The 26,032-nt window shown below is 38.7% G+C and overlaps 1 protein-coding gene across 4 annotated transcripts in view; it reads left to right on the forward strand.

Moving 5' to 3' along the window:
* The window catches only part of MCC (MCC regulator of WNT signaling pathway), a 223,927-nt gene that overhangs the window by 54,047 nt on the left and 143,848 nt on the right, over nt 1–26,032 (forward strand). The window contains exon 1 of one of the 4 annotated variants that reach the window (XM_074856977.1): nt 1,722–2,325. The exons of 2 other annotated variants lie outside the window; for them this stretch is intronic. In XM_074856977.1, coding sequence (XP_074713078.1) covers nt 2,269–2,325 — 57 coding nt within the window. In that variant the 5' untranslated portion in view covers nt 1,722–2,268. Of the gene's footprint in view, nt 1–1,721; nt 2,326–26,032 lie in introns of those variants that run through there. One more of the 4 variants, XM_074856978.1, reaches the window with a different exon arrangement.

A 26,032-nucleotide genomic window follows, 5' to 3' on the forward strand; every position in this document is an offset into this window, starting at 1 on the left:
CATTTGTGAAGGCATAACTTGGAAAAGATAAAACATTTTAAAATGTACTGTGTCAGCTGCAGGAATTTTTGAACTGAAGTAGTTTTTTTCTCATGTATGAGAAATAAGGTAAGTCATTATACAGTACCTTTGTTCCTGGGTATAAAACACTGTTAATCACATTTTAATGCACAGGACATCAGTGTGCAAAACTGCTGTGGATATGCTGTTCTATACTGCAGTCTGTGGTCTGGAGGACTCTGCATCTTCCTGATTTCCTACCCACCGGCGGAGGAACGTGTGGTTTGCCCAGGGAGCGTGGCACTGTGTTGTTTTGTTTGCTGTGTCTGAGACAGCAGCCATCCGCCAGCAGAGAGCAGTGCAGCCCGCTGCCGGTATTTGAGGGACCGTAAATGGGAACAAATGTCGGGAACAAAGCAGATGAGTAAGGAGGAATATGCAGAGAAGCACTAAACGTAGAGGCAGAACTGAATGTAAATGTGAGACAGGGAGGATGCTCTGAATGAGGAAAATAATGAAGAACAGAGGCAACGCAAGGTGTGCATGAGAAGAGGAAGTGAAACACAAAAATACGGAACTACTAGAAAGCAAACTGGAGAATAGGAAAAATACAGAAAAGAGAAAGGAAAGGCTGGAAAATAGGCCTGGAGGATGAAAGTAAAAAGTCTTGTAAAGAGATTGTGACGTTCTCCTTATGCTCTGAGCCAGAGGAGAGTTGCAGTTCCTGATGATGGGCATGGAGGAAGGACAGGGACCGAGAAAGCGCTGCTGCTTGTTAGTGTCATAGAGCGATATATATGTGTTTATCTTAGTTCTTGTTCTTAATGCACTTTCTGTATTGTCATTTAGATAAATTATCCCTATGTCTGCATACTGATGTTAATCTGTGATTAACAGAGGAGAAAAAAAAATACCACAAGATGATTTTCAAAATGTTGCTCTTGGAGAGCAGAGCATTGTTTTCCATGTAAATGTTCTTGCCAGGGTGCAGGAATTATGCCACAGCTTGTATAGCATTTGTTCCAGTTTTTCATGGTTTTTTTTTCTGAACTCATTTGGCACTTTAATTACATTGTACTAAGGTGATCAGGTAAATTTCAGATGCAGAGTATGGTATTTCCTACTTCTAATGTCAACAGTACATCATAATCCAGCATCATGAAGTGTGTGAGGCTGTCACTGTATTTTAGGGGATGAAGGGAAGGGGAAAGGAGGTTGTCAGTTCTTGCAATGGGTGCAGCATGTCCACAAATCCAGTTTGTTAAGGATTTTTCTAGATTATTAGTTGAATGTTGAAAGCAAATGCTTTTTTCTCCTCTTCTTCCAGTAGCATCTTCCCAAAGTCTTTGTAAAATGTCAGTGTGTTACGTAAAATCTGCAGCTTTCTAATGGTGCTTTTGGGCTTACTGTGACCTTTGAAATCATTACAACTCCCACCCCCCAAAAGCCCCCCAACTTTCCTTACTTAATTGCACATGGGAATAGGGAAACAGGAATCCAATTTATTGTTATCCAGGTGGTATTTCCTGTTACTTAGCTTTACTGGTTTGTGTATAGTAATTAGTACGTAGAAAGCTGGAAAGACGCCTGTAATTCCAAAATGAACTCTCCTTAGCTCTCTCCCGCCCACTTGCACTCTCCTTTTAGTACCGCCCCTTCCATGCACCCTTTAGCCAGCAGCAAGACAGCTGTGTTTGATCATAAACCACTTAAACTCCAGACTCACTGGCAGGGGAAACTTTAGCGTGAAGTACTGCATTGGTTTGTCTTGGGGAGGGGAGCTTTCTTCTCTTTTCCCTTCTCCCTCCCCGAACACTGAAGACTGTAGCAGCACTCTCCTTTTAATCTCTCTGCGAACTTGCCTGAAGCTTATAAAATTTTTCTGAGTACGCTAAGCAGCATTGGGAGATGCTCTTAAACAGAGTTGTGGAAAAGAGCAGCATAAAACAGACAGCAGAGATGAAGCACGCCTTGCAGATGGACTAAGACAGCCCTGGGATCCTGGCAAGCAGTTCCTTCCCTGCATTCTCTGAGCACTTCACAGTATTAACAAGTCTCTTGCAGCAATGGATTGTCTGTGAAATCAAAACCAGTTTGGCTCTTTCGGAAGATCTTGCATCATTAAACTATCGATGTGGAGTAAAAATGGCTGTCTAGAGGAAAATGTGTAAGACGGAAAAATTTTGGAGAAGAAGGTATTGAATCAGTTGAACAAAGCTTCGAAGCATTAAAATCTGCAGAAATCATCAAGCTCTGAGAAGTATAATCATGAATTCTGGAGTTGCTATGAAATATGGAAATGACTCCCCTGCAGAGCTGAGTGAGGTAAGCAGTTTCAGTGCCTTTTTTATGCTTTAAAAAGAAACGCTCCCCTTTTGGGCTTTCAGTCTGCAACCAATGCAATTAAAAATTAATAGAATGTCTATCTTGCTATAACTTGCTGTGCCAGTCAGGAAATTACCTGAACTTTTTTGCTGCTTTACTCTGAGTAAGTGGTGAAAAGGAAATTATTGTAACCATGTAGAGACATTTTTCCTGTTATCCTGCAGCATAGATTGCCTTGCCTCCCAAGCACTGTGTTTATACCCAACATTCATCCTTGTAGTAGGTGAAATATGGACATCTCAGTTGAGATAAAGCAGATGGTGACTAATTTAGGAGGGAAGTGGAATGAGTGGAAGATGGCAAATATTTATTGGTAAGGCAACATTGCCAGAAGTTGTGTTTGCTTGTATTTAGCTATGGTGATGTTGTTTCTTTAGGTTAGATGAATTAGGTTACTTTCCTTCCTTGCCTAAAAGAAAACAAGCCATGGGAAACTTTCTGCTTTTCCATTGGAAACCACAGTAAGCTGTTATTTCTTATAGCTGTGGTTATGTCTGGTTTTTGTATAACATGATTGTGTGTGTGTTTTTAATAAATTCGAAATTAGAGCCATATCAGATGTTATGCAAATACTTAATAAATATTTTAGAAGTGGCATATTTTGTCAGTTACTGAAATGTCTTACATATGTCATCCTTATGGGCTATAGTGAGAACTGCTAATTTAGTTATGCTATGAAATCCCTAGCATTTGATTAAGGTAATTTTGTAGAAAATTGAATCTGCAGTCTGTGTTGTCCCAGTTTAAGTGAAATGCTTCTCTTTCCATTTTGCCCATTTCTTTGATACACCTTTTACTGTAACATATCCTTTGTTTACTTCATATGTTTGGTTTTTTAGGTATATTAGATAGGATATGCTTGGCAAAATGAGAGAGTTAATTTCTGGAGTTAATTGCACAGAGAAAGGAGGCACTGAGGTATAGAATGGAAAGTAAATCAGTAAGCTAGTGAGCGGGACAACAGCGAAGAGGAAAACAGAGTAAATGCATGAGGGTTAGCAAGTGCAGTAGTACGCAGCCATGCAGGAGGAGCAGTAGGTTTGTGACTGCGCAGTTCTTGTGAAAGAAATTTCATATGTGTTACTCCTTTAAGTACAAAAGAGTTCAATTTCATTAACTCTGTGTTACTTCTCCAAATGATTGCTTAGAAATTGTGTATTGGCAATGCAGCGTAAATGGAGTTCATAAACTCAGCATAAAAGCCCAGGTTACTTTTGGTAGCAGTTTGCCACTGTGTTTCTGGCTATGGTTATATTGATCGCTTGCTGATCACTGCTTTCTATCTCCTCAACATTTAAATTTCAAGACTGCACAGGATCACATAAAACATGGAGTGTCACAAAGATTTGATACTTGGGTTGTTGTTTGGAGCAGGCAGTATTTACTGGTAGTGCTGCTACCTTGAAATATTACCTATTCAAGTTTACTTCACACATCCACAAAGTAAGACTTTTGTTGACAGAAATACCTTTTTCTCCTGATGTTTTAACATGGGAAATGTTGAAAGAAGTCTTTGTGCACCGTGCAACGTTGGGGTTTTTTGTTTGATTTTTCCAACAAGCTCACTTTAATAGTTAATTTACATTTGTACTCTGGCACTACAGGTGGGTTAGAAATACGCCCCTTTCTGACTGCAGACATACCAGGGAAGATCTTACACTCCTAACTTTACTCAGCTGCTAATCATAATTTCTTTGCTGCTAATCTTCATCTTTGCGAATTGAGCTTCTTGCGTGAGCATGCTTTAGCCAGCGTCACTCAAAGGGCTGGGTCAGCTTCAGCACTGGTCTTGGATAAAACAGTGTGTTTTGAATGAAACATGGAGGCCTTACAGAACCATCACATTCCACCTCTCATAGGGGATAAGATGTGTAAGTACTCTGAGATGCTGTTAGTTGCTCACTTCTGTTACTTACTCAACCAACTCCCTGCAATTTGTATGCTCATATTAGGCCTTTTCCTGTTGGTGACTGGTACTGTAATTGAAAATAGAAAGCCCTGGGTAGACGCCTGTACCTATGGTTTGTATATCTGTGTTTCTCACCTCTTCATCATGCCCTCCCCCTTTTCCTTCCTTCCTGACTATATCTTCTGTATGCTGTGTTTATTTTTGATCAATGGAAGACAATAGCATTGTGTTCATTTAAACAATGGAAAAAATTGTAACTGGCTACAATAGGAGTTTGATTAAATGACTGCTGTCTTAGTGTGTTTTCACCTGCACCTCTGTCTCTAGAGTCAGCTCATATTTTCACATTAGAGTGGGCTGCTACCAGTGTGTACGTCTGAATGGCAAATATAATAACAGACCAAAAAAGACTATGATTCACGTGATGCACGGTGGGTTTTGACGTAGGTGCCTTGATCTCTTTATCTCAGTACATGGAGCTCTAGGCATGAAAGTGCTGTTATTAAACAAAAAAACTAAAAAGCCCTGAAGATACAGTAAATGCATTCTTGAGTGGATGCAGTAGACAAAATAGAAAATTAAATTATTGCAACTCATTCCATTTGTATGGAAACTTTCTACTTGAGATTTACATCTCTTTGGGAAACGGGCAAAAATTAAGGCATATCTTTTTTTCAAGACACAATGTATTGTAGAAACTTGCGTGTGATTACTGTTTGCTATTCCTAAACTCTTGTTCAGGTAAACAGAGATCTTGATAGTCTTTATTTACTCCCCTCACCCCTGTCCAAAGGTCGTGCAGAAAGCAGAAAAAAAATCTGATTTCTGTCATAGGTCAGTCAGACTTCTACAGATCTTATGCTCTGTGGTTCCCTAGCTCGAGAGTTCAAGCTGTTGTTTATTGATACATGTTACTCCATTTCTTCTGCTTTTCTCTCTCTTCATCCTTCTCTTTCTTCTGTTGAAAGAAAGAAGGATTAGCCAGTATGCTGTTTGTGTGGTAGATTCAGTGTATTGTAACTGCATAAAGAGGTAGAAGAAGCATTGTTGTGACAGAACAAGGTTTGCTTAATCATGGTGTTAGGTTTGGGGTTTTTTAAATATATGATACATTATGAGAGGCAAATTAAAAAAATCTAGAATTTGCAGATGGCTGTTGCTGTACTCCATGAGAACATATGACAGCCCTTGGTACCTTTGTAAATAAATAAGTGTCCAACCAAGCTCAGTTCTACTATTACAAAATCGGCCTTCACCTGTCAGTATTATGGCTTAACATGATTCACAGAGTTTGGTTTTTAAGGCTTGATCAAGGAAGGATGTGATTTTTATGCAATACATGACACCCAAATTAGGTAAGTGCTCTTTGGATCCTTTCAATTTTTCAGTCATACAATACTGTAAACCTTTAATGTAATCACAAGGCATAGTTTTAAAGCCAACATCATGAACATTGCTGAAAACATGTACAAGTAAACAGTTTGGTGCACAGAAACTGCAATTACTGTTTTTTACACAGCTAAAAATGAAACTTTATATCAGAATGTATATTCTTTACACATATTATTCATTCAGCTTTTCTGCAAAAAGAGGTGTTCATCTAGAAGAACCTGGATTGTCTAATCTATATTTTCTTCTTCTTCCAAATTCAAAGACACTACCTGGCTTTAATCCCCAGCATTCTGGGGAGGTATCACTGCATACTAGCTTTGTTCTTATACACTCCCTTGGCTGTCCATTGTTGAGATGGTGTGCTGAGGTAGGGAGATCTGTGGTCTCACCTAGTATACCTATTGGGCTTAATGTGGTCAGCAGTTATGCTGATGCCTAATTCTGTGACAGTTTAAATTAGTAATGTAGGAACATTCAGGAAATATAAGTACTGGACTTAATGGTCTTTTTCTCAGTTGTATACTTAAGGGCTAAATTTTATCCTTGAATTAAGAGCCAAATTATGGTCTTGGATATAATTTTCATTAAAGTGAGTCTTGTAAATTTGCTGATGGTAAGATTGTGCCTAAGAGATTTTGTTGTGAGATAAGGGCTGGTATTGTAATATTGCAATACATTCAGCACTTTAGATGTAGTTGACTTGTATAATGTGATTATTGTGTTCTTTTAGCATTTACTGTATAAGTTGATGGTGTATAACTTCTAAAAAGGATATATTCTTTTCTGCACAGCAAAATTAGAAGATTCCATGCTGCTTTAGGTGCATACTTGATATATTTTTCTTCTTTCTTTGTATTTGGAAGTCAGGTGTTTAGGATGTGAATGTTGTGGCTTGCAGCATTAGGTACAGCTATGTGTTCTTTAACCCCTTACTGGAATAAACCCTTATGGGAATAAACAGATGGGCTATTTGTCTTGGAAAAATGAGCAACTTGTTTGTTTGTTTGTGTGTTTTAACAATGGGGTATTTAAAATTTTGGGAAGGGGAAGGGAAGATAGGATTCGAAGTTTGTATTTGTGTGGGAAGCAGAATAGTGAGTTTATGAAAGGTTGCACCAAATCTTATATGTGATACCAGATGTGAAGAAGTAAAAAGAGAGGCAAGTTTGAAAGGCTTAAATGGTGATGACTTCTATAATTTTATGGTAGGACAATATTGCACTTTCTTGTTCCACTGCTGCTATATTTAGAAATTATACTTTGAGGAAAAAATGATGTAGAAGAATAATATAGAAAGAAAAGGGCCTGCATGGATTGAAGTTGGGTACATGAGGCCAGTGAGTAAGTCTGAGGGGAGTTGCAGGGTGAGTTGGGTAACCAGCAGAAGAGCAGAATATTGGGCCAAACCTCACTGGCAAGGAAAAAGTTCAACAGTGGCAATCCCCACCCTGAGGTACTTTTCCATGTGTGTCTCTGTTCTTTTAGAACAAGCATCAGCTTGTGCTTGCAGTGTATGTACCTGTGATGGAATGGGAACAGGTTTTGCGTGCATTCAAGGCTGGGATTAAATCTCAAACACTTGTTTTATCTTCCTGGGTTTGGTAGTCTTCTTATTAAGACAGTCAGTAAGTGAATGTCACCCTAATATTGCATCTGCTTCCTGAATGGTCGCTGGCCATGCAACAAGCATGGCCGTACACTTTCAGTACTGCAGTTTCATCTCTGCTACTGGACACGGCCTTGGCCATCAGTGTCAAAGATGTATGCAACTTGTAATGTAGAAGAGTGTACTGTGTCTTGCCACCAGAGAAGGTATGTTTTTCTTGATCAGAAGGTGTTTTGGGAAGTGTGACCAATCCTTATTGTTAATCCTTTCAAATATTGCAGCCTTGAAGTAGAACAGAGTGGGTTGTGGTTATCAAATACTAATGGAATATTTTTAAATTATTTTAACCTTGAAAAAATTGTGTAACTGATTTCTTCAGTAACACTAGACAAACCAAAAAGGTCAGCAGTGTTTTTGAACTGCTAAAGTCTTAGAGAAGTGAGCACAGTAACCAAGTATGCTTAGATCAAAGTAACTTAAGGAGAAACTTGCTTAAGTGGATTCTAGTGGAGATCTGGATAAAACTTTCATCTGGTGGTAGCAATAACATCTGTAGCCTTACAAGAGTGTTCTCAGCTTTATTACTTCAGAGATGCTGAGGTAGCGTTTGCATATCTTCTTTGGGTGAGCTATCTTTCCTGATTCAGATGGGCTTTGTGAAGTACTAGTCAGCCTTGCAGACCTGACATTTTTCTATACTGTTGTCTTGAGGGGTGTTGAGACAGTAAATGTGAAATATAATTACAGAATTTAAAGAGTTAACTGTGTGTCTCAGTTATACTGATGTATCTATCATAATTTAAAGAAAATCTTTCAGTGGGAAACTTTAATGGACGTGCTCCTGAATAGTAACCATCAAGTCTGAATGCAGCTTTTAGATTGGATACACTTCTGCTGTATTCCATAGATCTACTACAGATTATTTATCTCTTTGAAAAATATAATTTTGTTTTATAGCTTATTTTGAAATCTTATGTTAAATTACATAGGTGAAAGCATCCTTTGACAGGGGAAGGTCAGCTTTTCTGGAGTCATTTGGACATCTACAGGTTTTTAATAGACAGATTTGCTGGTATGTGTATATTACTGATTTTAGGAACATGGGTTAGAACATGAATGTGAATCTGTAGTCAAGCTGAGGGGACTCTGGCATGATCAACATATGTAATTTACAGTGTGATTGCATGGTATTTCCAGTGTAAAAAATGCAGTGACTTCAAAGAAATTTTTTTTCCGGATTTGTGTGAGCTGCTTATCAGTTACAGAGTGTGTTCCAGGCTTGGATGTTAATTGAAGCAGTATGAAAAGATTAGTCAAAATGTCCAGATACTCTCAGCACAGATCATGCTTTTCTGCAGCCTTCTCATGAAAAAAAGACAAAGATTATGTAACTTATCTGCATGATATTTTAATATTCCTTGCTCCTTTTTAGGAGCAATCATGTTTGAAAAATGCCTTAAGGGCCGAAAAATCAGTTAAGACAAAGGTATGCTGTGAAACTAACATTAACAATGTATTGGATCCTCTAAATGCTTTAAGAGACTTCTTGTTTTTATTCTTAGATAAAAAAGACAAAGTTCATTCCTGGAAGATTTTTGTAGATAAAGATCATCATCCTTTCCAACCTCACTTTCCAACCTGAGTTGGAAAAGAAAAATGTATTTTTGTCTTGGTTAGGCTTGGACATACCAGGACCTGTCTCTGTGTGGGAACAAGTGCAAAATTCTCCTTTCAGAAGGTATTTCTGTGTGTTCCTCTGCCATCTGTGGATTTGTAGTCTGTAAAAGGACACATAAACTAAAGCTTCTGAAAGAAGAATCTGTAGATTGCAGAATTAATGTTTGCAAAGGCAGAAGTGTCTATGCTGTATGTTGTGTGAAGAGGGGACACAGAGAGAGGCATTGTAATGGGATTGGACAGCTATGGTGGGGTGTAATGAGGTGTCTTTGTTTTGGAGCTCTGAGTAGTTTGATGTATGGCTGAAAAGGAAAGGTATTCTTGTTGCTTCTGGTGTTTTTCCTTGTTTAAGTCTTATTGTCTTTATGACATTGTATACTATTTCTAGTTGCAGGTTTTACTTGTGCTGGGAGTTTTTGCTTCCTAAATAGCATGGAAAAGCCTATTTGAGCTTTTCCATTACATGTAGTTGTAATATATTGACTTATGTACTCTGTAGGAAAATGTGATGATCTCTGAATTCAAAGATTCTCAGTAATGGATGGACAGATGTTTAGTGTGGGGATCTTCTGCAGGGATGATGTCTATTTTCTGAAGATATAGAATTCTATGATCTCTTAATAAATAGAAATACTCATTAAAATTCTGGAAATTGGCTTACGTTTTCCAACTCTGTTGTTGTAATTATACATGAAAATTTTTCAGTCCTGCCAAATTTAAGCAAATACAGAAAGAAATATTTTTTCAGTGTGCTTAGATATAGCCCACCTATGTGTAAATTTTTGTTCTAGATTCTAAAGTTGACTAGGGAGTATTGTCTTTTTTTTTTGCAAGTGAAAAGCTTCTGAAAGCATGTTGTTGGTGTCTAAAATTCTAGAGAAAAAATATAAGTTGGGTTTGTTTTTCCTCAGTTTTTCAGTGTTGCTATTTGTGATGAAATTTTTTTTTTTTTTTTCCAGGTAAGACATTAAACTAGCATCTTGGTTGAAGAGGGGCTTTGGTGGTAGAATAGAGATGGCACCAGAGCTGTTTGGGACTTGGGCTGTGACTCCTTATGTTGACCCTGCGTAAATCCCCCTACTTCTCTGTGCATATCTTTTCTTTGTCTTGCCTGCCTTCACTGTAACTCTCCTAAACTAAGGATTGTTTCTTATTGTTAGTATGGTGAAGCTGTGGTGGGACTGCTGGTCATTATTTGAATGTGTGTAATTAATAATGATTTGAGCAGCTTAAAGATCCCAGATACTTATAATGAAAAGTCAGATATCAGCAAAGAGTTGTGGTAGAATTCAGAATCTGGCATTACAGATCTGTTATGTGAGCTGAAAGCAATCATGGTAACAGGTAACAGTTTCCACAGTGGCATTAAGTCATCCCCAGTCTACTTCTCCATTTCATGGTCTGGAATTCTGTTTGGAGAGCTGCTCTGTGCTGTTGAACTGCTGCCTTGATATGCACATTGGAAAAGCCACTTCTCAGTGCAAGCCTATATTAGACAAAATACTTTAAAACAATATGTATGTAAATATTTAGCTTTAGGAGGTGAACCTGAAATTGAAGCAGAAAAGCTTTCGATGTTTAAATATGTGTTTTTAAACATGACCTAACTTTGTTCAGATGTTTCTTCCTGCAATACCTAGATGTCTCTGTTTTAAAGTTAAAGCTTTCTAAATGCAGATAAAAATGTGATCAGTGTGCAATGACTGAAGAATTATTGGCATTACTTACTATCATAAGAGCTTCTTACTTTGAGTATGTCATTGCTTGTTTGTGCTTGTGTTGTTCCACTTTCAGCTAAATGAGAAGGTGTTGTAAGGAACAGTTAATTATTAATGGATGCTACCATAATAATAAACACCATTTTTGTTATTGAAATATAGAACATTGAACAAAATAAGGTGGAAATACTTTTCTCCTGTTAAAATACTAAGTTTGTCTTTGGGTGTTAAATATGTATAATCATTAAGGAAATTCCAAAATTTTGGTTAGCTTTGCCTTTATTATAAAGCTTTTTTAAAATTTGTATTGTAATGCAATTACAAAGTTAATATTTTTAGGTGGAACTGATACTAATATCTATTAATGTTGCTTCCTAATGTAAACTCCTGTTGCGTTCTGCCTTTGCAAGACTTTGACCATTGAAATCGTGGTCTTTCATAAGATTAATTTCTTGGGAAGATTATCAGATTAAATGTTACCTTTATTTCCACAAATTAAACTAGTGAAACAGACAAAGCTTCCTCATGTTAACAATGTAAGAACATCTGGTGATTCTTTCTGCTACCATGCAGGTTTGCAGTAGAAATTGGAATTTGCCACGGTATTAGCATTTATGTGATTTTCTTCTTTTAACTGATCTTCAGAAGGAGGCAAAAATGTTTGCAAGTGCTCAGTACAAGATTTGTCTAGATTGCTGCAGCTAAATCTTTCACAGAGAAGATTTCACTAAGTTTGCTTTATCTCAGAGGTTAGTAGAAGTCTTCCACAGTTGTTCCCTGGGTTTTTATATTAGGCTAGAGTCACTGTGACCAGGTGTGAAGATGTCTGCTTTTTTCTGGCTCCAGATAATTCCCACTCTTAGCCATGCAGTTCAGCCTTGTCAGTTTCTGAAGATCATGCTTTTTGACTGAAAGTTGTAAAGGACAAGAGCTGGACTTGGAAATCAGGAAAAGGCACAAGGGAGAGTAGACTCTGGCTGGCAGGTACAAAGAAGGCTGGAAGGTGGGCTGTCAGGAGAAACCAGGACTTGAAGTGAGGAGATGGCATAAAAGGAGAGGGTAGCAGAGGTCACTGGGAATACCCCTTGGGCACGAAGCTGGGTGTGCTACAAGATGTCTGTGCTGGGAGATGAGAATGGGGACCTGTGAGTTTGGGGAAAAAGGGCTGAGAAGGGTATGGGTGAGACCTGGCTGTGGGCCATGCAACAAAGAGTTGGGGATAGAGGAGAATAGAAAAGAAAACCAGAGAGGAGAGACTAGACCTGAATATATGTGGGTATAGGAAATATATGCAAGCTTCCCATCTGTGCAGAGGAAAAGCAATGTGCAGTTGTTGTATCCATTTTAATACATTAGTGCAAATGCTTTGAATTATATTTGTATTAACGTTGTAAATCCAGCACATGTTGAGTTTTGAATCATGATAATGCTTCTTTTTTTAAAAAAAACCTGGTTGTTTGTAGTACTGATTGCATGCTAGATTTTGTAAATTACCATCACTAACCTTTGTAGAATTTTGGAAATGCTTCAGCAGGTGCTTGCTGGATTTTATTGCAGATTACCAGGATATCACTAGAATGTAATACATCACAAAATAGAAATTTGAATCAGGCTATGGAAAATGGCCATCTGCTGATAACTGAAATGAGATACTGTTTTAAAAATAGGCCATTTATTCATTTTAAAATCTAAGGATATTTCAGTGTTTGCTAGAATCATAACAGCACCTCTGGTTTGTGATCTGCCAGAGAAACTTTTTGAAACATTTCCAAAAGACTATATTATTTAGTTGCAGTGATGGAATTCTAATTGTCAACACAGAACTATGATACATGGTTGTCATGACAGAGAAATACAAGATCATTGCTGTGCTATGTTACTAAGTTCAAAATTCCTTCATTGACAACTCAGTGCCCTTCTGAACTATGTTTACAGAGGTTTGGATGACGCTGATGTTACCACAAAACAGCACAGGTGCGTATCTTGCAGTCAGTCTATCCTTTGCAGACTGTAAGCCCAAATGTATCATTTGCCTGCAAAGCCATTATGTTATCTGACCTCATGTACAAGAGGCTGAGAGAACCCTACCCCAGACTGTTCTCATTTGCTATTAAGAGTTATGCTTCAGAGTGCTGAATGAATCTAGTTTGATAATCTTTTGTACTTTGCATCCTATCTAAATTGCACAGGTTGCTTATGCTTAAACTGTTGCCAGATATTAAGTAGCAGAGTCTAGCTTGTTGTTAACTGTAGTTGGGGATATTACCATTCTTCAAGTCAGCTGTAGCACATCAGCTATATCATTCTTTCTTGGACTGCCCGGGCTAGTGTGCTTGAGATGGGTTTTGCACCACGTACAGAAACCAAAGTGGTTATTGTCATCTGCAGAAAAGACCAGGTACCCACTTAAGAATGGTGTGCTGAGGACCATCCTTTGCTGTCACTAAATCTGCATGAGATAAGTTCATTTTTCTGCCCCTTCATCTCTTTTCTCCTGTTGCTTGCATGGCACAGTACAGCATAATTTTTGCAAGTTACTGATCCTGCTGTTGTCTGATTTACTGACTTAGGTTGTTCTTTTTATTTAAACTAATTTGCACACATACTTAGTTATTTTTATTTAAACTCATGGTGGTCTACCTGTTCATCAGCTGGTTCTTTCTCTTTATATATGGTAATCTGATTCCTGTAGGAACAAATGATTCTCTCATGATGCTTGATATATTAGAAGTCAGTGTTCTGCTATGTATAACTAACCTGGTGGAAGGTCTGGCCTGTGCTAACTAAGCATGCAGTTTCTTTCAATTAAATCAGTAAATAAATTAAATCTTTGAGGGAAAATTTATCTCTGCCTGTAGCATGATGTGTCAGTTAAGTGCTGTGGATGATACCAGTATTATAGGAACACTGAGGTAACTGTTTTACATGAAGGAAAAGGAATGTTACAATATTTCCAATGATGCTTCTCTTCTGTCTTATGAGATGCTAGTTAGAATGGATAGAGTCTCTTTATTTCTTCTCCTCCTCCACTGACGGATATCTTCCCTGTGGTGCAAAGAAGAAAAAAAGTATATTGATTCATAATAGTCAAGTCATGATGGCATGGAGATCTGTATTAATTTAGTTACTCTGTGAGAGATCTCTGCAAAACACAGAACTTTTTTTTCATGCTTTTTCAAACGTACAGATTCTGTCTTGCATCCTGCAGGGCTGAATACCTGTGAACACCATTACCTTTCTTTGTGAAACTCCTTGCAGTTGAATTTCAATACCTACCCCTTTTGCAGTGGAAATAAATATGCTAATTGCTTTTAATGAAAGGAGGTTTTCTCCTTTCCAGTGAGAATTTCTTTAACCTCCTACATTTCTGTATTGTGCGTTATGCTGAATTTCTTTTTATGTCTTATTTAAACAGCTTTAAACCTAATAATTTATGCCAGTGGGGTATAGGTAAGTGTCGTATCTCATTCAGATTGTAACATAATATTCTCAGTAATGAGATTTCAGTTTCTTTTACAGAATCACGGAATGGTTGAGGCTGGCAGAGACCTCTGGAGGTCATCTGGTCCAACCCCCATGCTCAGGCAGGGGTCACCTAGAGCCAGTTGCACAAGACCATGTCCAGACGGCTTCTGCATATCTCCAAGGTTGGAGACTCCACCGCCTCCCTGGGCAACCTGTGCCAGTGCTCGGTCACCCTTACAGGGGAAGTGTGTTTCCTGATGTTCAGAGGGAACCTTCTGTGTTTCAGTGTGTGCCCGTTGCCTCTGGTCCTGTCACCGGGCACCACTCACATTGATGAGATCTCCCTGAGCCTTCTCCTCTCCAGGATGAACAGTCCCAGCTCTCTCAGCCTTTCCTCATGTGAGAGGTGTTCCAGTCCCTTCATGGGACTCTGTCCATTGTGTCCATGTCTGTCTTGTACTGGGGAGCCCAGAACTGGGCACTCCGGGTGTGGCCTCACCAGTGCTGAGTAGAATAAAAGGATCATGTCTCTCAACCTGCTGGCAATACTTTGTCTATTGCAGCCCAGAATACCTTTGGTCTTCCTTGCAGCAAGAGCATGTTGCTGGCTCATGTTCAACTTGGTGTGCACTAGGACCCCCAGGACCTTTTCTGCAAAGCTGCTTTCCAGCTGTGTGGCTCCCAGCATGTACAGATACCTGGGGTTGTTCCTCCCCAGGTGTTGGACTTTGCATTTCTCCTTGTTGAACTTCATGAGGTTCCTGTTGGCTTGTTTCTCCAGCCTGTCCAGGTCCCTCTGGATGGCAGCATGACCCTCTGATGTATCAGCCCCTTCTCCCAGTTTGGTGTCATCTGCAAACTTGCTGAGGGTGCACTCTGCCCCATCATCCAAATCATTAATGAAGATATGAAACAGTATTGGACCCAGTAATGACCCTGAGGTAACTGCTAGTTACTGTCCTTGAACCAGATTTTGTTCTACTGATAACCACTCTCTGGGCCTGGCCATTCAGCTGGTTTTCAGTCCACCTCACTGTTTGCTCATCCAGCCCACACATCAGCAGCTTCTCTAGGTGGATCTCATGAGTGACACTGTCAGAGGCATTCCTGAAGTCCAGGTAGACAATACCCACTTCCATCCTCTCATCTAGCGTGCCACTGTAGTAGCTGATCATGTTGGTCAAGCGTGACTTGCTCTTAGTGAAGTCATGCTGACAACTACTGATGATTTTCTTGTCCTTAATCTGCCTGGAAACTATTCCGAGGAGTAGCTGCTCCATTACTTGCCAGGGATCGAGGTGAGGCTGGCCAGCCCGTAGTTCCCCAGGTGCTTCTTCTTGCCCTTCCTGAATATAGGAGAGACATTTGATTTCCTTCAGTCTGTGGGTGCTCCTCCCAGTCACCATGATGTACTAAAGATTATCAAGAGTGACCTCGCAATTACATGTGCCAACTCCCTCAGCACTTGTGGGTGCATCCCATCAGGGTATGGACACATATCCAGTTTATTTAAGTCTTCTCTGACCTGATCCTCTTCCACCGAGGGTACGTCTTCCTTGCTGCAGCACTTCTCCCTGGTCTCTGGGACCTGATATTCCTGAAGGTCGGTCTTGCTAGTAAAGACTGAGATGAAGAAGGCATTCAGTACCTCAGCATTCAGCCTCATTCAGCAGTGGGCCCTGGCCTTCCTTTTGTCACCTCTCTACTTATAGAAGCCCTTCTTGTTGCTTCTGACATTCCTGGCCAGATTCAATTCCGTTTGAGCTTTGGCTTTCTTAACCTCATTCCTCCATGCTCAGACAATGTCTCTGTATTCCACCCACATTACCTGTCCTTGCTTCCACCTTCTGTATGCTTCCTTTTTGTGTTTGAGTTTTTCTAGGAGCTCCTTATTCATCCATGCAGGCCTCCTGGCATTTTTGCCTGGTTTCCTACTTGTTGGGATGGACTTCTCTTGAGTTTGGAGGAGGTGATTGTTGAATATTAATGAGCTTTCTTGGGCCCCTTTATCTCCAATACCTTATCCCATGGGACTTTTCCAAGGAGATGTTTGAGCAAGGCAAACTATGCTCTCCTGAAGTCTAAGGTTGAGATCTTGATTTTTGTCCTCCTCTCTCCTCTCAGGATCCTGAACTCCACCATCTTGTCATCATCAAAGTGATCAAATGTTTCTATAAGTGCATGAACTGTTGTGTGTTTGAAGATGATAGGAACATAATGTATATTGGAACCAAAAAGGAAAAAAACCCAATTATTTTAAAAAAGCACTAGGGAACTTTCTGTGAATAAACAAAATATTCACTTGCAAGAACATTTAGTAAGTTAATTCTTCAGAAACTTCTCTGTCTTGGAGTGGCAAGAGAGAGTAGTATCCTACCATGATTAATTTCTTAAAAGAAATATACATCAGAATTTTTCAGTTTATTTAAATGTTTCATTTCATTCTGCAGGACGATATGATTAGGATCTAGCAGATTTTGCATGGTTCTGCTTTAAAAAAAACAACAAAAAATAAATGGCAACCTTCTACAAAGGATGGCCTATACTGCTTTAAAAAAAAAGAAGAGAGGAAAACCTTTTCACTATTCCTCTTTGTGCCCTTGCTGCTAATTTTTAGAATAAGTTACAGTGGCTTTTCATGGAAGAAGTTTTCTAAGAGAACAAAAGAATTTTGCAGTTTTATTTCTTACCAGATGTTGACATTATGTATGTTCTATCACATGTATTGGTGCCTTCATCAGGATCTGAAAAAGCCGTACAATAGAAATCACAGTAGGAAATTTTAAATTTAGATTTTGTTTTCGAAATGCAGTAATGTGGGAGTTTCTAGTGATAATGAGTTTGCTTGTTAATCCAGAATCCAGCTCAGTTTGTTCACCTAAATCAGCTTTGAAATTAAACTTCCATTTCAAAGACATACTCATAGTAAATACAGTCTAAGAAAAATTTGAATAATTCCTGATGTGAGTATAGGTGTCCTGGTTTAGTACTGCATGATACCAAGTACACTGGAGATGACAGACCTATCTGGCCTATGTATGTGTTGTTGTCAGCAACCAATGGGACACCATTTCTGAGAAGTGGGAAATTCTACAGTCATCAAAATTCATAGATACTCTGATTAATTCACAGTTTATAAGCACAGCTTCTAATGAATTAAAACAAAGTTAAAAATCAGTAATCCCTTTCTCCTTTCACACAGAATTGCCTGTCTCTTTCACACCACTGTTCTATCACAGCTACATGAACACTCACTTTGGTACTTGACACAGTCAGGATGGAAGTACTCTACAGTGTGGGAAAAGCAGAGAACAGGAGTTAGCATGCATTGGGAGAGGGGGAGGAGGAAGTGGGAAGATGGCTGGAGGAAATGAACTTCAAACTTACCATAAGAAGTTAAGTGAGTTTCTCATTTGTGAACATTTTCCATTACTGCTGATTCATGACTTCAGAGAGGTTTTAGGGCATCATTCTGACAACTGAGTTAGTGTTCATTTTATAAGTCTAACAGTAGATATTTTTTTTTCCCTACCTCTTGACTGTTTAAACTCAATCTGTGCTTTTATATTCATGTGGTCTCTTTCTTCTTCATGTGTCATCATCAGAGCTTAATGGCTTTTAGTGTGAAAAAAATTGCAAACAGACAAACGAGCAATATTAAGTTGCTGCAGAACAACACAGTATCTGTAGGAAAACTGCTATATATATCAGAAGCTATGATAATGTAAATTATTTAAATTTAAAAAAATATTTCCTAGTTACAAGAAATGAGATAAAAACATAAGAGGACACTCAGGAATTCTAGAGCTAGTTTTGAAACGGTTTTTTAGCTATTTTGTATTACCTGTTGATTTCCCCTTCCTTTCTTCTACAGCTAAAAATACATGTTCAAAAACAGGTTTGCCATTGGGTTACTGAGAAATTAAAATGATTAATTTAAGTGATCTTTTGGAGTCAAGTAATTCACAGTCCAGTTATAGTTCTGTTTTTCAGTATTTTATAGATTCCCCATCTAGATTCTAGATTTCCCATCCAACTGGACTATGTCTAAAGCTGAACTTTTTATTTGGCTGAATGGGAATTGTGAACAGTTGGTAACCTTAAATTATGTCATCTGACTTATCCTGGAACTGTTAAAGGACCAAGTTGCCAAGATATAGTGGGTATTATTTAGGCCAAAGTGTAATACCCTGTCTTTTGTACAGGAAAAATAAATAGAACAACTGATAGAGTAAGCTTTGTGTTAAATTTGAAATGCCAATAATATACAATACCATCACAATGACAGCGATGCTTTGTACTTCATAATGCATTTCATTTGAGGAGCTGAAATAAACTGTACACCGTTACTGATGCAATTCTGTCATTGTATGTAAGTATGAGAATTAATTATGTTATGTTACATGCTTTATCAGAAACCTTATTAGTCAAACTGATAACTCAATTCCAGTTGCCTGACTTGGTCTTGCAGAGAGGAATGTGTCTTATTGGGGCATGGTTATGAAATTACACTTAGAAAATGTTTTACAGAAAAGGTTTTTAGAGGATTTTAATGATAGGCTGAGTTGGGACAGTTTTACTTCTCAAGAATCACAGTGTTGCAGCTTTAAGGAGATTTTGTGGCATTGCGTGAAGAGACATTGTGATTTAGTAATGTTGAGAGAACAAATTAAAAAAAAGGTGACCATGACACATAGGGTTTTTAGACCATGGCATCTCCTATTTCTATATTTAAAGATAAATTGTTAGCAAAACTGTTGGCAGTCCTTTTTCTCCTACCTCATAATAGTTGTATTTAGAGCCTGGAGGCTCAGTCAGCAGATGTTTATAGAATTTTATAGTTTGCCCCTGGGTAGGCTTTTCTGCTTCTCGGTTTTCTGTGTCCACAGTTCAATCACTTCTTTCTTAGAACTTTACTAAATGCCATGTGTGTTCTCAGCTTTCATTTGCCCTTTCTTTCAGCCCTCTTGCAGTTCCTAATTTATTGTTGCTGCCTTTGATCCCTTTGCTTTTACATATGCCCATCTCCCTCTTCTCTCTCTCTGTATTTTTATTTATGTTACACTCCAAGATTGCGCACAGTCCTCTGGAGGTCTCACAGCCTTCAATAAAGGAAGAAGGAATCCTGTCTCTTGCAGGGTTGACTGTATGAGGCTGCAGCTGCTTGGAGAAAAGGGCTGATTCTGTTGGCACAATGACATGTTTCTGCCCTGTGATTAATTAGCATGATATTGTAGCAAATGAATAGTCATAATTAAATCAGTGCAATAACTGAATACAATGAGCAATAGTGTGAAGGCTAGCACAGACATGAGCAGGGTGATCCCAGGTGGTGCTGGTCCAACCATAATGCAGTGCTGTGCTTTGACACAAAACCACCCCTAGTTGTGTACCCATAAATTTAGAGTTCCAGAGGATTACACACTACTTAAAATCCTAATGATAAAAGTAAGATTTCTGGAGAATTTACGGTTAAGTGTTTTGCCTTAAGAGTTGCTTTTTTGCTGCAGAGTACTCTGAAAAGTCAAGCTTCCTTGGCAGATTTTGACATTGTGAGGAGTGATTTTCCTGGAGAACTCACAACTGCTGATGGCCAGGTTGAGTTGAAATTCCAGTGTATCAGGTTACTGTTTTGCAAATGGCTGTTTCTTTAGATTTTATGTTGGATTACTACTCTGCTGACTGTAAGTGATAATAGATCATAAGAGGATACCTTACCTTTTCCCTGTGAGCCCTTCTGCAATCTCCTGAAATATCCTCCTCTTCAGTAACTTTTTCCTGCTGTAGCATTTGAGAGCTGTCTGGATGTAGTTAGTTCTGGTGATTCTGAGCTAGATCCCCAATAGGAATTTGCAAATGTCATATGCGTAGTAGTTCCCTAGCCCCAGTGCCACTACTGTTTCTTCTCCTTGGCTACAGCCAGGGTTTTATGGCAGCTTAAAAGGGAAAACAAAATATTTTAAGTAGAGAAGGAAACATAACTGAATGTTTTGATGTTACTCTACCAAATACTCTTGTTTCCTTATAAAAGAATGAATGGCTTTGAAGCTTAATTTAGTTCTGTTAAATCCAGTGGTCTACTAACTTCTCTTTGGCCTTTTAATAAAAATTATGAAAAACAATTGATCTAGAAAACTGAGATCTTTGTGACCAGAGTGAAGTCACAGACATTTTAGCATTGCTACACTCAATAGTGGTACTAACCCAAGTGTTTTGCTTCAGTGCTGTTGCATATCAGCATAAAATTTTATATGCAGAAAGATAAAGACCTTGCAACCTCCTAATTAGCAAATCTAATAAGCGGTACACAATTTATGGTTATGGGCCAAGTACATTGATTATGATTATGAAGTCATTGCAATATAATAGTAATTCGTCAATATAAATCAAAATCTTCCTCATTAGTGAAAATTTGTATAAGCCACACAAAAACATTGCTTCTCATTGGGCTGAAATAAAAAGAACTTTGAAGTAAAAAGAGAATACAAATGAGAGAGACCACAGTTCTTTTGTAGGTCATGTTCCAAGAAATACTTTTTGCAAGCCTGGCAACATGTTCAAATTTTAATTGAACATATCCATTTATAATTTGGTAAACATAAAAATAATCCCTTATTTTTGTTCACTTTTTTTGGTGACTGTTTTTATCAAAGTACTTTAAAAAGAAAAAGTGCAGTCCTAAAGGACCTGAAAGCTGCAGTTTCTGTAGTACTTCTGAGAGGGTTCTGTTTGGCTTAGTAGATAGAATACTTCTAAGACTGGGTGACATGAAAAAAGTAATTAATTGATGTTGTTGCTTGATCAGTAGTTGCTGGCAAAAAATCCTGATTGTTTTAATAGTAGACTAATAAAGACCACATGATTTTATGTTAGTTGACTAGATGAGGATTTACAATCCTATTTCCATGGAACGATTTTATCTTTCCTCCTTTATTTCTCACTTTCATTTGAATTCTTAAGCTTTTCCTGGATTCTTGTTGCTATGTTTGAAAGGGAAGTTATTTCCTGTATATCAGAACCTTACTCTTAAACTGGTTTTTTGTTTTCTTTTTTTTTTTTTTTAACCAAACAAGGCAGTGCTAATATTAGCATTTTTAAGCTCTTTGTCATACTAACATAACGTACAAAGTGATCAGGGCCACCAGGACAATAGGGCTCACAATGTCTTCTGGTTTGATGATGAATACCATGCACTTATAAAGCTGTCGTTGCAGTAGGAACCCTAACAGGCAATGACTGAATTTTAGTATTGCACTGCACATTCAGTTGGGTCCTAGACTGCAGTTCAGCGACACTGTAAATTTAACTTCAGGAGCCCTGTAGAGAGGAGAGAAAGGGAGAGGGAGAGAAGAGGGAGACAGAGAAGAAGGAAACAGAAGAGAAAAATTGTACTCATTTGGAGTTGTTCAAAATATTTTGACGTGTTTATTTTTTACCAGCACGTTTCATACCAGATCAGGTAGTGCCTGAACTACCTTTTATGCCTGTTTATCTGTTGTCTGTGCTCCAGTAGTCAGTATGAAGGTACAAGCTGGTATAAATACTGTTATCATTCCTTCTGGATTATTCATTGGAAATACAGACATGTGACCTTGCCTGGCCCAGATGGAATTTGTCCTACTAGGGGTCTGGTGGTGCTGAGATACAGGTTTAATAACTGTGGTACTACAGTCTAACCAGTAGCTTCTAGACATCCATGAAGTACAGTGATAGGGAGGGGTATAGAGATGCTTGAGCTCTGTACTATACTTCCAGCATTGCATTGCTCTAAGGGCGAAGTATGGAAGGAGAGGAAACTCAGAGTAGAAGGAGCTTTTCCTACAGATAATCTGAAAAAGTTTTGCTATTTTTTCACAGAAGACTGGAGGATAGAGCTAGGTGCGGAAGGCAAGCTTCAGAGAGAAGTAATAATAAATGACAGTAATTTTTTTAGATATTGGGACTCAACATGTTAACATAGTGAAACATTAAAAAAACCTAACATTTGAGGAAATAACTAATCTTGCAAATGATAGATATTTACTGAGGTAGGCCGACATATGTTCTTAATGAGTTTTTATATGAAAACTGAAGTTACCAGTATGAAATTAATTCCTATTTTTATTAAAAAGCTTAGTGCAGATTTTGGTACAGCATTGCCAGGTGTTCTGTGGCTGAATGAGAACTGGACTAGTGTCATGTGATTCTATTGAAAAGTTTTGACGAGTGTTGGGAAATATTGTACAAGTTTTTTTTAACTGTTCCAGAAAATAGATGTTTGTAATTTGGAAAAAAAAATTTAAAAGTGGTCCCATTTCCCACTTCATTAATGGTTGTGAACTGATTGGCGATGGGTGGATTCCATATACAAAGAAAAAAAATACTTTAAATTCCTTCAGGAAAAGCAAGCCAGTATATTGAAGCTGAACACAAGTAAAAGTGCTTTCCTTTTGGGTCCCAAGTAACAATGTATATGATCTATTACAAAGATTTATGCTGGGGTAGCTGCAGGATGTGAGCAAAAGCACATGAGAATTTAATATTCTTGAGCCTTCTAAAGCTGCAATTCAGTCAACTGTTGTTTATGACATATAGCTGTCTTTAAGCCCAGAGGACAACTAAGCACCATGAAGCCATTCACTCACCCCTTCCCCCCCAGCGCTGGGAAGGAGAAAATGAATCAAAAGGCTCAGGAATGGGGATAAGGACAGAGAGGGGTTGCTCACCCATTATGGTCACAGGCAAAAGACAGGCTCATTTTCCTATAAAACACCTCCCCCCACCCCTCCCTTCTTCCTGAGCTCAGTTTTGTTCCCGATATCTCTACCTCCTTCCCCACAGGGGCAGGGGATGGGGGGTGCAGGCAGTCCACTGCTTCTCCCTCCAAGGTAGGGGGGCAGGACTCCTCTGTTTTCTTCCCCCTGCTCTATGTGGCATCCCTCTCATGGCAGACAGTCCTCCACAAACTCTCTCTGCTGTGACTCCTCCCCATGGGATGCGTTCTTCTCGAGATGCTCCAGTGTGGGTCACCCCCACATGTTGCAGTCTCCCAGCGCTGAACTACAACAGTGGGGGCTTCTTTTTCCCACAGAGTCCTGGGGGTCCTCCACAGGCTGCAGGCCGATCTCTGCTCCTCCGGTGACCTCCGTGGGTGACAGGGGGGTGGCCCTGCTGTCTCACCATGGGATACAGGGGGTCTCTGCTCTGATGCACCTCCCCCCCCTTCCTCCTCCTTCCTTCCACTGACCTCAGTGTTTGCATAGGTGTCCTTCTCATAACTCGTCTTCAAAGTCCTCCCTCCCCCTCTCAGGTTCCCCTTCTTAAATATGTTATCGCAGAGGCATAGCTAATTGGCCTGGCCTGCGTGCAAAGTCAGGTCTGACTTGGAGCCAGCAGAGCTTTGAGAAGCTTCTTGTAGGGGCCACCCCTGTAGCCCCCTCCCCCACTACCAAAAACCTCACCACACAAACCCAGCACAATAGCTTTCAAGAATTACAGCAGGATTACTTGGACCTTTTTTAATGTGTAGATTCTTGTCATGAATTCCAGTCGAGGTGGAACAGAAAGCCATTAGATACAGCAGAGATTCCAAATGGCTGTTTTAAAAGGAAGAGCGGTAAGTGCGTATAGTGTATTTGTCCCAGGGCAAGGGGAGACTTGGTGATCCCTCCCTTCCCATGCTTAATTTAATCAGAAGAAATTACTCTTATTTGTGTCTGTTTATATACCTTTACAGGGTTGTTCTGAGCATTAGTTATTGTTTGTACAGTGTTTTGAGAACACAAAATACTGGGTATCTACAATATATTACTTACACCTTTAAAACATCACTTGTATTGGAAAAAAGATGGCTGTTTTTTATTTAAATTAGAAGAAGGTCCCCTGTAGGAAAAGTGTTTGCTGATGGAAAGAACTAGTCATTGTTTGGAATTTTTTAAAAAAAAAAATTTTAAGCTAAATTATTTGCAGAATCATGTTTTGGGAAATGAGGTTCACATACTCTTCTGCTCTGTAAGTATCTGGATTTCATTTTTATCTTCTTTGCACAATTGTTTTGAACCTTGAGTCTCACCATTTGTTTCTCATAAACTGTTGGTCAGTAATATTCTAGCTTTGTCCTCACCTTGTTGTAGTCTCAATAGACTGTTGTACTACCTTTTTTGGCTCTTGAAATATTTTATTTTAGAGCTTTATCAGCCTCTCTAAAATGTTTCTTCACCTGCCTCCCCCCACCTCGAGTTTTGAATGCATGAGAAATCCAGATTTTTTGAGAAATGCCATTCACTTTTTCTGTTGCGGTTGTACAGATATGTTTTCCTTTGTTAACAGTGTGGTATTAAATACAGTTTTTTGCATGTTTTTCTTCATGCTTTCCTGTCCCTTTGAGCCCTGCTTTCTCTGGCAGCATTCCAGAGAAGAGGATGTTGTTTCCCCAAAGGATTACTTGATTTATATATATAATTTAAGATCTGACGATCTCAAGGTCTGTTTCTTTATGTCAAAATACTGGTCTTTGTTAGACTACGTGCACTGGAGAACATGTCTGGGAGGCACGTCTGAAGTCTTACAGCCACCATGAAAGTAGGTAGGGTTAACTTTTTTTAAAAACACCTCTCTTTGCTTTTTACCAGTTCTCATCCTGATTAGTTTTTGGTCCTTTTTGAAGACTGATCATTTGACCTATTAAATGAATATGCTGTTTTACTGTGGTAGTAGTAATAATCTAAAAGCAATTACTTGGGCAGCTGTCTGAAGGGTTCTGGTATTTTGAAAACCTTCTCTGCTATGAATCATAGAGCAGACTTGGCTGTTATTGAAAATCCAGACTGCCCAGTGTTCCAAAGTAATGTTCTGTCTGGCATCTTCTGAACAGGGCATAGCTATCAACAAAGCAAGAGATATGGCAGTAATTAGACCAGTCCTTATCTGTGCTCAGATATGTAGCTAACAATAAAGGATGTGGGAAATAAATGTACTCATATTAATGCATCAGTTTATGTGGCATGTCTTTAAAGCAGGTGGTGGTACAGGACAGTTTTCACTCTCATAGTAGATTTTAGCAGATTTTAGATTTTCTTTTTAAAGAATTAGCTCTTTCATAAACTCAGTGTTTCCATGTTTGTCTCAGATTTAAATTAAATTGTTTGATAATAGTGTACTCCTGTGGCTTTGGCTGACGTTCTTAGGATGAGAGTCTAACATCTCTCCTTGGCACTTGGTTCTCTTGAAAAGTTTGTTATATTAATGCCTGTTTAATCTCAAATCAATTAAGAATTTATTTTGCATTGAATGTGGTCCAGGTTTTATCTGTGCCTCATGGTTGCATCATGTTTTCTTTACTACAGCAAAGTTCACTGTCTTGATAAAGCAAAGATTTAAGAATAACAAAAGGGCTTGACACAGGAATGAATTACTCTTTAACAGGCAGTGGTTGGTCTTGATGGAGATGAAAACTGTGGATGAAATAAAACAAGAATGGCAAACTCATTTCGTAAAAACTATCCTGGTATAATCAGCATGGTGCTCGGGGGCCAGGGGTCTGTGCAAGTCATGAGGACTCATAATTTGCAAAAACCATGTCATTTTGGTCTTACTGAGTGTATCTTGTAAGAGCCACAATTATGCAATGCAATTAATAACCAAGGGAGTTTGGGTTTATGGTATATATTCAAAGTAAACTTTTTTTAAATTGCTGGAACTTTGTCTTGTGTGCTTTGAGTAAGTGTAGTAATAAATGCTTAATTTAAAGGGATGCTGTCAATTTGAATCATACTCCTTTTAATTTTATTTTTTTAGTTGAGAGGAGCCCCAGGGATTATGCCAGTTCTGTTGCCAGCATTGTGATTTCATGGCCAGTCTGCTTTTTTCAAGGTGCTTTTCTTTCCAGCAAACAGTAAGAAA

The sequence above is a fragment of the Strix uralensis genome, chromosome Z, assembly GCF_047716275.1.
Source record: "Strix uralensis isolate ZFMK-TIS-50842 chromosome Z, bStrUra1, whole genome shotgun sequence".
NCBI lineage: Eukaryota > Metazoa > Chordata > Aves > Strigiformes > Strigidae > Strix > Strix uralensis.